The 12,236-nt window shown below is 46.7% G+C and overlaps 1 protein-coding gene across 17 annotated transcripts in view; it reads right to left on the minus strand.

Moving 5' to 3' along the window:
- MBNL1 (muscleblind like splicing regulator 1) overlaps positions 1–12,236 on the minus strand; it is a 111,429-nt gene that overhangs the window by 68,549 nt on the left and 30,644 nt on the right. For 9 of the 17 annotated variants that reach the window (XM_072868593.1, XM_072868592.1, XM_072868603.1 and 6 more), the window contains exon 3: positions 11,114–11,194. The exons of the other annotated variants lie outside the window; for them this stretch is intronic. In XM_072868593.1, the coding sequence (XP_072724694.1) occupies positions 11,114–11,194 (81 nt within the window). The remainder of the gene's footprint in view (positions 1–11,113; positions 11,195–12,236) is intronic. 17 annotated transcript variants of the gene reach the window in all.

The raw sequence follows: 12,236 nt of genomic DNA on the forward strand, positions 1-12,236 counted from the left end.
CATGATGTGTCTCTTCCAGATCATTTTGGTATGAGATTTTTGAGGTTATACTCAATAAAGTTTCTTTCTATTTCTCCCTTCTTTTTTTTTTTTTCTGAGTATAAAATCAAGCCATCCATAGCTCAAATAGGAGATGTGACATAAAAAAGCAGCCAGAAATTCTAGTATTCTGGACCTTAACCAGTACAACTGGCACACCTGCTTAGGAAGAGCTGTTTACTTCGACATAAAGAAGCCTTTATCAACTTATACCTGCAGTGGATACTTAAAAAAGAAACCCACCAAAAAAAACCCCCAGCACTTCAAGGAAGTTTTAAAACCAAATGAGAAATAATTCCTGAACCAGTTTTTTCTGCATTTTTGAAATCAGCATTTGAATTAATTATCTGCATGATTCAAAGCGTGCTTTTAAAAGTAAAATGAGCAACACTGCATACAACTTGCACTTTGGAACGCTCATCTCTATTCAAAGGAAGCAGGCACATAAAAAGCCTTAATCATTTACAGCTACTTTAATTAATGCCTTTTAGTGGTACCGACTATAGGAAAAGGCAGTTGCCGGCTCTGACCGCTACCCGAGGGATCTCTCGCAGCATCTCCACCAGGCTGAAGGCAACCCTCCTCTGAGCAGAGGGCTGCAAGGTCCTGCTCCGCTGAAATGTAACTGAGGCGGCAGCTAAACGATTGCAAGAGAACACAAGCGCTGTGAGACCTCTGAAGCAGGCAGAGTATATAAACCAGAGTGACTCTGTGTACAATTTCAGCCTATTTCAGTCAATTTCCAGGCTTTAGGAAAGTAATGTTCCAGGAAAGCTTTAAACACAGTAATCCATGATCTAATAAACTGAATGCAGTTGCCAAAAAGCTGGTATTTCTGCCTTCTCACAATGGCATTCTTACTTTTGCCAATTCATTTATTTTAATGACACAAGTAGCTCTACCACAAACAAAAGTCAGCTGCATCACACTGTGCAGGCATTTAAATTTTGGGTTATATATAACCACTGTGCCCTTCTCCCTCACGTACTTATCTAGATATTTCTGAAAAATTATGCAGGCTATTTATATGGCTGGTCTTATTTTCCAACTGATGCAATAGCACCCATTCTTCTCTTCTTCCCTCATTCAAGTCACTAGGAAAACCACTGATTTAAAAAAAAAAAAAGACTACACGTGTTTCTACTTGTCTCCCTTCCGTTTTACTCATGATGCTTCAGACGGGCCCTCTCACTGTGTCAGCAAATGGCCAGTGCAGTGTGCTGCATCTTACGGGGATGCCATTTAAGTATGTTTGAAATCCGTTTACCTGGGCTGACCGAGGCCTGCCACAACCGCTCCCGAGAGCAAGGCAATCCCTGGCCGCCCCTGGAAGCACGGGTCGAGCTGGCGGCTGCATCAGGGGCCAAGTCCAAGCCCAGAGGCCGTAATACGGAGGGTTTCTTTCACTCCACGCCAGCTGACAGACCCCACTGCCCGGGCTGCCGGGTCGCGCTGGCTGCGCTTCCGTCTTGCTCTTCCCCTTCTGCTTCCTTTCGGTCCTCAAGTAATACATTCTTCTGCATTTTGAAAATGGTCCTTGCTTAGCGCATCCATTTCCTCATATTTAACACGTATTTTAGTTGATTTGTTGCCATTAGGCTTATTTAACAATTGCATGCAGAAAGGTGGATTTCTCACCAACATTATCACACTTTTATATGCCTTTAGGTTTATTCTTCCTAAAGAGTTCAATAAGCTTCCTTGCAAATTTACCTCCCCTCAGCACAAATACTGCTCCATATATCGTGCATTTTCACAGGGGAGAGAGCAGAAATGGCACCCTCGTGTTCACTGCTCTGTTTGCACATCAATGAAATCAACACTAAGAATGTTTTCTGAACACAAAATACAACTTGTAAATAAGTTGTTACAAGGAAGTTACTGGGGGGGGGGGGGGGGAAGGTTTACATACTTCGAAACACTTTTTCCAGCCATATTTTAAACCATCATCCAATCCTATATTGATACTACCTTTGCTAGTACCAGTAGGAAAGTGCAGATAGTTTTACTTTCAATGCAGGGAAAAGCTGAGTTGGCTTCACAGTCTGGAGACCCTTTCAACTAGTGCTCTCAAGCCAGTTTTAACTGAAGCTGCATGGTGCTACTGCTCTAAAAATCCCTTTTTTCCTCCTGTTCAGTCCAGCCACAGAAAAAGACTAAAATACTTAGCTCTGGTTGCAGCGTGCTTACCCTTTTGCTGCAGGTATATTTTGCCAGTTCGCAGCTCCATGCACATTCACTTCTGCGCAACAAACGCTTGGCCCTTGGCCAAGTGAGAAATTCCCCTGACCGACAAACCCCACCACAAGGCCCCCCAGCATCAACTGGAAATATTTAAATCACAAATTACTTCTTTTTCTATGAAACAATTCCTCACACTCCACTATCAAAAAGAGCTTTGCATTTTAAGGTACTTCACTTTGAAATAAAGCTGCCGTATACATCCATGGGTATCCGTCCATCCATTACCTGCATGCCTTCTGCAAGGGAAACATGTTACTCTGCTCCATAAAACATTGGGCGCAGCCTCAGCGTTCAATGAACAAGAGGAATAAATAACAACATAATAAATGCAAAGAACTGACTCTTCTGTTTCCTTCGAGGAGCGTCTAGTTTGAGTGTGAAATCTTTAATCATTCAGTTTGCCCAATCAGGGTTTTTCCTAACTTGCCTGTATTTCTGTTCGGCTGCAATCACTGCATAAAATCCGAGCTGTCTCTTAACTCAGCTCATTGCAGGGAAGATTTTACCAGGCTACCGGACAAGCAAGGATATGTTAATGCAAATGATCTTTTGAACATGCTCTACCACTAGAAAGCTGAATTACAGACACAATTTACCCATCAAAAGCTGGCTCTAAACCCCGATTCCACCATAGAAAATGGGAAGTGACAGAAGAGCGGCGCAGCCTGCCCCGCTTCAGCTCGCCCTGTCTCCAGCTGTACAACGCGCTCTGCACTCGGAGCTGCTGCACACTGACAGCTCAATTCTGCTCGAAGAGCAGGACCAAGCGTACAGTTGTTTTTGTTCAAGTATTTGCTTCACCAATGTCAGTTTATAGTGAGTCTCAAGGTCCCAGAAAGCATTTCACAGAAGGCTATTTTCTTCTGTCTGTTGTTTGCAAAAGACTTCAGTTAAACGTGCACACTACATTAACGAACGAAGGAAAAACACGCAGTGTTCTTGACACTGCTATGCTAGCTACTACACAGAGCGAAAAATCTGCCAGGCTCCTGTGAAGTGAAAAACCTCTCCATGGGCCAGTCAAGGCTGGAGAGACTTCTCTCAAAATAAACGTGCAACCTCTCCTTCGCCCAGTATAGAAGACTAGCACTGGTATCACATAGGATTTTAGGCTGAATCCCGTCACGGTAAAGAAATGGACTTCTGCAATGGATTATCAGTCTGTGCTGGCAGAGTGTAACCACTGTTATAAATTCATCATGGAACTCTGTTTGCTCGCTTGCACACTTTTACTTGTGGATATTCCTTAGATTTCTCTCCAGCGCGTATAAAGCACGCACTAGTTAAATTTGTTAAAATTCACTCTTGGGCCTTCTTGCAACCTTAACCTAGTAATGTTTATGATCAGCTTGTATTTGGGCTTTCAAGACCGAGGATGTTTTTAGAAGGACGTACATCTAGAGGAAGGACAGGGAAAGGGAAAACAACACTGGAAAAGCTGGAAACTGAAGAAGCATTAATATTGCTAGGGACTAAAATGCCATAGGGCTTCTGATGTCCCTGAAGTTCAGCAGGTGGGTACTTCCCTTGGACAGCAACTCAACACATCACCAGGAAAGAGGAAAGAAGAGCAGAAAGCAATGACCTTTACTTCTGCAAAGTGGTGGTTACCTACTACACCGGCAGCTACCCTGGGTTGGCGTGGCTGCTCCTGGATTGTGTTTTTTTCAGAGTGTCCACAAACAAATGATCCTGCTCCCCAGGTACGCTGCAGACCCCCTTGTACCTGAGCCACCTCCTGCCCATGATCTGCCCCAGCCATAAACTGCCATCTTCCATCTCGGGTTCAACAGAGCGTTTGGTCCTACCGGTCCCGCAGGCATCTCCCCCAATGGAGGTGGCCTCAGAGGCATCCACCTCCCGCGTCTCCACAGCCTACTCTCCACGTTGTGATCCAAAATACGTCCCCACGGCCTCCTCTCCAAGTTGTGATCCAAAATACGTCCCACAGTCCCCTCTCTACATCAGCCACTTCCTGGCCCCCTGGGCACATAAGGACATGTGCCTTCCCGTGCAGCCAGCACGGCAGGACAGACAGTGTGCATGTACATAAAGGGCAATTTCCACACTTTGCCGTTCCTCTTTTTCAAATTTAAATCTCAATCTTACCATTATTTATGTTTATATTTAAGCCTGGAAACAATCCCATTCAACTTCAGTGAAATCATGCCGACAAAAAGTAAATGGCTTTGTTTCCTCAAAAAACTGCTCCTTTCTTCCAATAGTACTCTTCCTTTTTTACTAACTGTCTGTACTATTTCGCCAAGTTAGGAATGGTCCAAAGGAATCTGGAGCTGAAGAGAGCCTTTCCAGGAACTTCATGGGACTTGAAGTGCTCTCGAGATGCAAGCTCGATCCAAACCCGCTACCCCAGCCGGCCCCTTCAAACCCTCCTGCTAAAGCACCACCGCTCTTCAGCAGCCTTTGAGCAAACTTCTACAGTATCAGCATTTTCCCATCGGAGCAGCACTAGTGTTCCCAGCATCCCGTCTCTGAAAAGCGAGAGAACTTTTCAGGATCTCCAGGGTTGAGAGCTGGCAGTCAAAGTGCATTGGGGTGCAAAAGGCTGCTGAGTTCAGCACTTTTATCAACCAGGAAGTTTACGCAGGGACTGGGATATAAAAAAAATGCAATCTGAGGAAACAGATCCTGTTTACCACATCAATATATCTGCTACATCCAGGAATGCCTCTACTCACTCTGAAGCAGGGACACCACCTCTCGGGGCAGCGCCCGTGAAACGCAGCTCCGTTCCTCTGTACTGGAGCAGATCTCAGCTCCGGGCTGGGCTCACAGACACCCGGGGGGGCAATGCCTCTGGCGGCACCCACCGGTTCTGCTGTCGTGCTGCCCCTCGGGAAGCCCTGCTGCCCGCCCGCAGTCGGATGACAGACCGCTCTGCGTGACCCTGCCAGCCCCTCACCCCTGCAGGGGTGGCGCGGGGCAGCTCCCAACGGGGACGCGCCGGAGCTCCCGGAGCTCAGCCGGCATTGCCTGGGTACGTGAAGCAGCGGTCCTGCGAGGTCTCCTACGTCGCTGCTGCCAACGCAGCAGGAGCTCACGAAGCTGCTGCGTCCCACAGCTTGCCATTGCTGGTGCGAAGCACTCCAGCACTGCTACGCCCTGCGGATGAAGTAGCTGGGTTTATTATTCCTCTTTAAAAAATCCACTTTATCAGATGTTAGTATTTTCCTCTATTTGATCAAAATCTTGGAGTTGCTTCAATTACCGCAACTAGTATTTTGATCAGTTAAATAATGAGATATTCCCTAGCAAAGAGGGTATGTCATAAGTATTTCAATAAATTGAAACATGAACCCCAAAAAGGTTTTCTTATTTGCATAATCCCATGTTTCAATATATTACAATTCAGTGTTTACTTAAATCTTATTTCAACAGCAGTAGCCCTTCAAGTGGCACTGTGCAAATTAAGGAAAAAGACAGAACTCTGGATCAGAATAAAAGCATCTCTTGTTATTTTCTACAGGAACTAATTTCAGTGCTGCTGGGCAGCCCTGGATGAAGAAGCGAAAAGCCTGGATCCCCCAGCCATCGCGCGGGTCTGGCACAGTCGGGCCAGCGGGGACCAGCTGCCGCTGTGCTGCTTGCGGGCAGATTCACCTGTACAAGTCCAGTCCCTCGCCATTAAGGCTGCCAGCAAGCACGCCAATTAGCACAGCCAGCAGGGCAGAGGCTCAGCGAGGTGGCTTCATATCCTTTAAAGACTAGAAAGATCACCCTCTTATTTCCCCCAAGCGTTGTAACACAATCCCGGTGGGAGGAAACACACAGCGAGGCAATCAGTGGACAAAATCAAGCAATTAGTGTCACTGAAATTGCACGTTGTCTGGGATCCTGGTCCTTGGAACGGGAGCGCCGACGTGACACCGCAGGCAGCGCTCCCCCCTTGAAGGTGCTCCAGCCGGCACCAGACTGCTTTCTCTGCCTTTTGTTCCCTTTGAAAGCAACACAGAGCAGGGGAAAGATGGAGGATACACAGGAATACTTTTTAATTGCTCTTCCCCAAAGCCTTCTCTACTCCAAGCCTGTGCTTGAGCACGGGGCGCTGCTGCCCTCCCCAAGTCTGGGCCCCGACCAGGAGCAGGACGGTGCAGGGACGGTGCCAGGAGCTGGTTCCCAGGGCGAGAACCGCTGCTGCGAATCGGGAGAGCAGGCGCTCAGCTCTGCACCGAGCCCGGCCCCACGCATCCGTCACCAACCCATGGGGAAAAACAACGCGGCACAGAAGGAAGCACAGAAAATAGAGAGAGAGAGGATTAAAGAGGTGTCCGTTACTAATCATCCCCAAAACAATGCTGGTTTTCCTCTTAACAGGGTTTTCACAGTCTGACCGAATTGGTAGGAGGGCAGCAGACTTGCCTTGGCTTTGAAACTTCCTCTCTACAAGACTGGCCATTCTCAGACATTAGACACGGCCCCACGCGGGAGCTATTCCTGACGTGACGCACAGACTTCTAAGAAGCACCCAGGGCAGTATTTCCTAAAAGGCATCCTGTTGGGCTACAAGGCTATGCAGTCCCAATGAAGAAACGTTAATGCTTCTCCAAAGTCAAAAACCAGATGTGATCATTCGGTCTTGGATGTCATTTCTTGCTTCCAACAAATTTTAGAGTGATCCTTGGCAACAAGGCATCTGTATTCAGAAAAACAGAGCAGCAAAGACTTGGGGTCATCTCAGGAAGGAGAGAGGCCTCGCAGGCTGCTCTGACCACTCACCTGGAGACTTGGGACAAATGACTGAATATTCTTGACATGAGGTTTTCTTACTTTATGCGTCTCTCAATTTCCCCTGCAAATTAGTTCAGAATTCTACAGATTTTGACTGTACACAGCAGAGTTGTGTACGTAACAGAAACCCACGCTGGTTTCTATTATGTACAGCCTCTAAAAAAATGACAGTGCAAATGCTGCAATGCAATGTTTTAATTTTTTTTTAATTTCTTCCTGCAGATGTAGAGCTGAAACTGTAATATGAACTCTGAACACCATAGTGAGCCATAACTCTTTTGTCATGAATAACTGGTAAGATTTCAAAACGCCATTTATATTCCCACAGAGGAACATGCATGGTTTCGATTGTTTGTTTTTTTAATGGACTATTTGCCACTCAGCCTAGCAATTGCACTATTTTCCCAATGTATTTGCCACTTTCCCTTTGCTTCCTCTTCTGGAGCTCAGCCTACTGGCAGATGCACAGGCTGAAGAGGAGAAAAATGGCAAATCAGATCTTAGGAATTTGAACACTGTTTGTCTTTTCATTTTTTTCCAAGGGTTACTGCTTTACGAGTTTCCTTGGAATCAGACGTGCGTCCATCTGCCTCCCAGCCCCTGAGCCGAACCGAACCTCTGCACCCTGAATGCTGTTACTGCCTTGCACTCGAGTCATGCTGTACACCCCAAAGTTAACATTACTAGGGAGTCACCTGCTAAAGTGGTCTGTAACACTAACAGTGTAATGTTGCTGGATTTTTTCTTTTGCCTCAATTAAAAGACTACAGAGCCAATGATCTGCCATTCTCATGTTACTAGTGAAATACGCTTACCATCATTTTCTTTTCTTTGTATTAAAATAAATAAATAAGGTCCTTATTCTACACCCTTAGGTAAATACAACATGAAGGGGAATACCAAGTCAAAAAATCATTATTCCTTGAAGCAGTGACGAAGTAGAGAGATTCGAACAGTTAACACTTACAACTCTGAGGTGGCAGAAATAAGGTGCTCACTGAGTTAATCTATAATAATAATAATGCATGTATATATTTGTAAGGCTTCTTGGTAAAAAGTGGCATGTCCCTTTTACAGAGTTCAGGAGTTTCATTTTTAAAAACTAAGTACTTCTACAACAGAAGAGAAAATACTGACGTACTATGTATTGGTGGATCTTAGACACAAGGCACCAGAGCTTCAAACTCAGACACCATCAGTGAACAGACTTGAACTTCTAGTCTCTAGCTTTTCCTCAGAATTCCAAAAAAGCAGAAAAACGTGAAACTTCAGGACTTTTCAGCTGTTGAAGGAAGAGTAGGAAAAACTTCTACATTTCATTGGGACATCCAACTCGAGCATGAAGTAGCTGCCTTAGCAGGAGCATAACTTAAGAGAGCAAAAATTTATCTGAAAGTTGCAGTGCCCATAGTGAACATTAGCTCCAAAGGGATAAAGTGTGCTTCAGCCCAAAGCCTGCACCGTTGACAGAGTCCACTGAAATCGTGTGAAGTTCCGATCAGTTAGAACCGGCGTGTTGTGGATCACAACAGTTTGCGCCCCGTAGAACGCCCACGGTCAGCAGTGCTGACCGCAACCAGGCAGCACCACAGAAAAGCCAGCCTGAGTCCACATCACCCTTTCCCCACTCTCTTCCTCGTTGTTTTTACACTTTCAAAAATACATGGCTAGGAAAGACCCTGTGGCAGGCAAAGGATGTGGCGCGCACAGACGAGCTGCAGGCAGGCTGCCGGGGTGTCCTCAGCGCATCTGCAGCCTCCCACAAGATTTGCATTTGACATCCATCTCCCCATTGTTAAGACATCTTTATCTCAGCTTTCAGGAAACGTCAGATGACTCATCTATCGGAACATCTGATGAAGTTAATGTAATTTCAAAAATGAATCCTACTTGGGTGTATTTTTCCAAGCAAAAAATGAAGAAAAATGTTTTTAAATGATGCTAAAAGTCTAATTTCTGTTGCAAACCGGTTTCCTGATTTAGGAACTCAAGAGCTTATTTTTGCTGTAGACAGTTTAACAGGCTTTTAGGCATCCAAATTTAGGAAAAAAATCCTACGGCATTTAAACAACGCAGAGCCAGAGCTGGAGCTCAGTCACTCAAGCACACAATTTGAATATACTACATAATCATTCTTGTTTTAAAATTATCCTCCTAATATCTAAGGGCTAGATTATCCTACACGCATTTATCTTGATTAATGCACTACCCTAAGGAAAGCCTTGCAGATTTCATTACGACTAATTATGAAGCAGGGTATTCAACAGAGGGATGATAAAATCTTGCTCTGATTGACATGGCCCTGACCTCCTCCTTGCTCTACCTCCTCGAGGTCACAGAAATGTACGTGTCTTCCTTTTTCTCCCCCACACTTCCAATTAACATGGAACAACTGCTGTTTGTTGCCAATTCGGAACTGAGAAAGAACCCGTAAGGTGCACACGCAGGTGCACACGTTTCCCGACAACCGACGCGTGTCCCGAGATCAATGTTGCAGTGCCACAGCTCCACAAGCAGCCCCGGCAAACGCCGGCACGGTGCCTGCAGGTGGCAACACAACATGGAGGAGAGATCGCGGGAGTAGATGCCCCTCTATTTTTGCTCTAGACCTACATACACAGTTTTTGCTTTCATTTCACAGGGACAAAAAAAAAAAAAAAAAAAAGAAAAATATTTTACCCAGGCTGAAAGTTCCACTTCTGAAATCTATTTTTACCTCCTACGAGCAGACCAGATGAGTCGTACTTGCTTGTGGCCCACTGTGAGCTCCGTGCGCTCCGTCCCTGCACAACATCTGCGGAGGACACCTGGGACGGAGGCCAAAGTCTGCCGGGCAGAGCTGAAGGGTACTGCCATTTCACGGGGTCCCCTCAGAAAGTATTTGCTTTGCCTGTTTATGTTCTAAATATAGCAGAGCACACCGGCCATCTCCAGCTCATGAGCAAGTCCTGCTGTCGGGGGCTGCGGCTCTCTGCAGCGCTAGCACACACCTGCCTGGTGTCAGCTAATGCAAAGCATTTCTTCTAAGGCACACTAACACTAATTTTGGGAGCGCTCTGAGTGAAAGATGCATCCATAGTTGGTAAAGAAAAATTCAGTGACTAAATATCTGTCTTATGTCCAAGAGACAATGCAAGAACAGCCGTTTAGTTAGTACTAATATTACATATGTTTATAAGAAATAAGTTATTTTAATATTAAGGTCAATTTTTAGGTGTACTGCTATTTTAGGAAAGAGCAAGGACATTACATCCACACTGAATTACTGAAATATTAAAAATTACTTTTGAATGTCCTAATCAAAAATCTTTTTTTTTTTCCTTTGGTAAACTACTAACTGACCTTTCAGGGTCTAGACAAATCTGGTATAACATTTCCCTAAACTATGTTTGCATTAACATCTAAAGTTTGTGATCTTGCAGAAAACGTAACAAAGTAACTACCACTTGCTTAGCTTAGCACACACAAAAATCGACAAAGATGTGAAACAAAACCAAAACTGAGTAACTGCTTTTCTACCACGAGGACTGGACAGGGAATTCAATGAAGAGATACTCTGTGTTCTGCTGACCAAAGGTATTTTCATACATTATAGAAGCTATTTAACTAAAAAAAAGAGGCGCTCAGGAGGGCAGCAGCAACACGACCCAGCCCTGCTCCCAGGCTGCAGCGAGGGGATCCGCTGGATCCCCCGGCAGACTCTCCAGCACCCGGAGGAAGCACCTCAGCCACAAGTAAACCTTTTAGCATGAACACAAGTAAACGTATCTGGTAAGCAGTGGATTTTTAAATAGCAGATTCCTTCCCAGCTTACAACTCGGCTGCTGCGTTTGGCTTTACATGGGCAACAGAAGACTCTTCGGCAGGGTATTTTGAAGCAATGTAATAACGCTGTAACGTTACCTACGGTTATTATCCACGGACCTTGCAGCTCTTTGCAAAGGTGATAACTGCCTCCTTCATTAAAAAAGGAAACAGAAGAGCCTTGCTGATGGCAACAGAAGAGCCAGCTGTGCCGCTGGGGACGGGGAAGCCTGGCCGGTCCCCGGTTTGTCTCTCATCCAGACGCAAGCCCACGTACCGCTCTGGCTCCAGCGCCGCTGGCCTCCTCCTCCAGCACCGAGATTTTAAGGCACTTCTGACCACCACGGACATCAGAAATCTGCATGGAGGATGCGGATGTACAGCGAACTCAGGTGCTGCCTCCCATAGCGAAGGAGATTCACGTCCAATTAACTCTGGCGTCTTGTTTCAACCTTTTCGGCTGGATCCTCGCTCTGAAAAGCGCAAGGCCAGCGGAGCAAGGCCGCTGTGACCGCACTGCGCTGGCGATCCAATACCAGTTCAGTGGGAAATTAATCCAATACCAGTTCAGTGGGAAATTAAACCAGGGGATAGATACCGCGGGTACTATTTTACCAGTAAACGCGTCTTCACGTTCACACCCTCTCACGCAGAGGCAGGTTTAAGTCTCCCAGGCCAGGCCCGCGTTTCCGGCAGGTATGCCGCCGCGGGTGCAGCGCGCAGCACGGCCGTCCCCGCTGCAGCAGGCCACGCAGCCTCCGTCGCTGCCAACACACCAGCGGGGCGGCTGCGGCGGTGCCCGCGGTGCGGCATCCTCGCAGCGGCGGCTGGCCCGCGCCAACACCACACCACGCCTCACCGCCAAGAGAAAGCGTCAGGCGGGCTCGCTGCCACCCAGGGCCGGTGGCCGCGGCGGGCAGAGGCGCTGGGCCGCTCCTCCGCCGAGGGTGACGCCTCGGGGCCGGGACTCCCCATCGGCGCTGGCGGCCCCCGGCTCTGCTCCTAACTCCAACACTCTTTTAAGGCATAGAAACATTTTATTTCCACGTTTTAAAACGTATTTTTCTCCCCCCCCGCCCCCCCCATTATAATTACTGTAATTTTAAAATAAATTTGAGCAACACAAACAAAAACATTTCAATACCCATAAGTTAAAACATGGCTGGGGGTGGTGGGGCTGGGTATTTCGGGCCCGAGAGCATTTTAAAGGTTCACCCTCTACCCCTGACCTGCGACAAGACACATTTTTAAACGCAGGAGCATTGCAGGATTTATATAAAACCGCTACAAACCCACTTCCTGCCCAGCTCCCGCTGCGATCGGGCCTGGCTGCACACGCGACCGGCAGTAGCTGCTTACAGCTACAACTGCCTCCCCGGAGCACGTCTCTGCCGTGAGCC

The sequence above is a fragment of the Ciconia boyciana genome, chromosome 7, assembly GCF_034638445.1.
Source record: "Ciconia boyciana chromosome 7, ASM3463844v1, whole genome shotgun sequence".
Classification (NCBI taxonomy): domain Eukaryota; kingdom Metazoa; phylum Chordata; class Aves; order Ciconiiformes; family Ciconiidae; genus Ciconia; species Ciconia boyciana.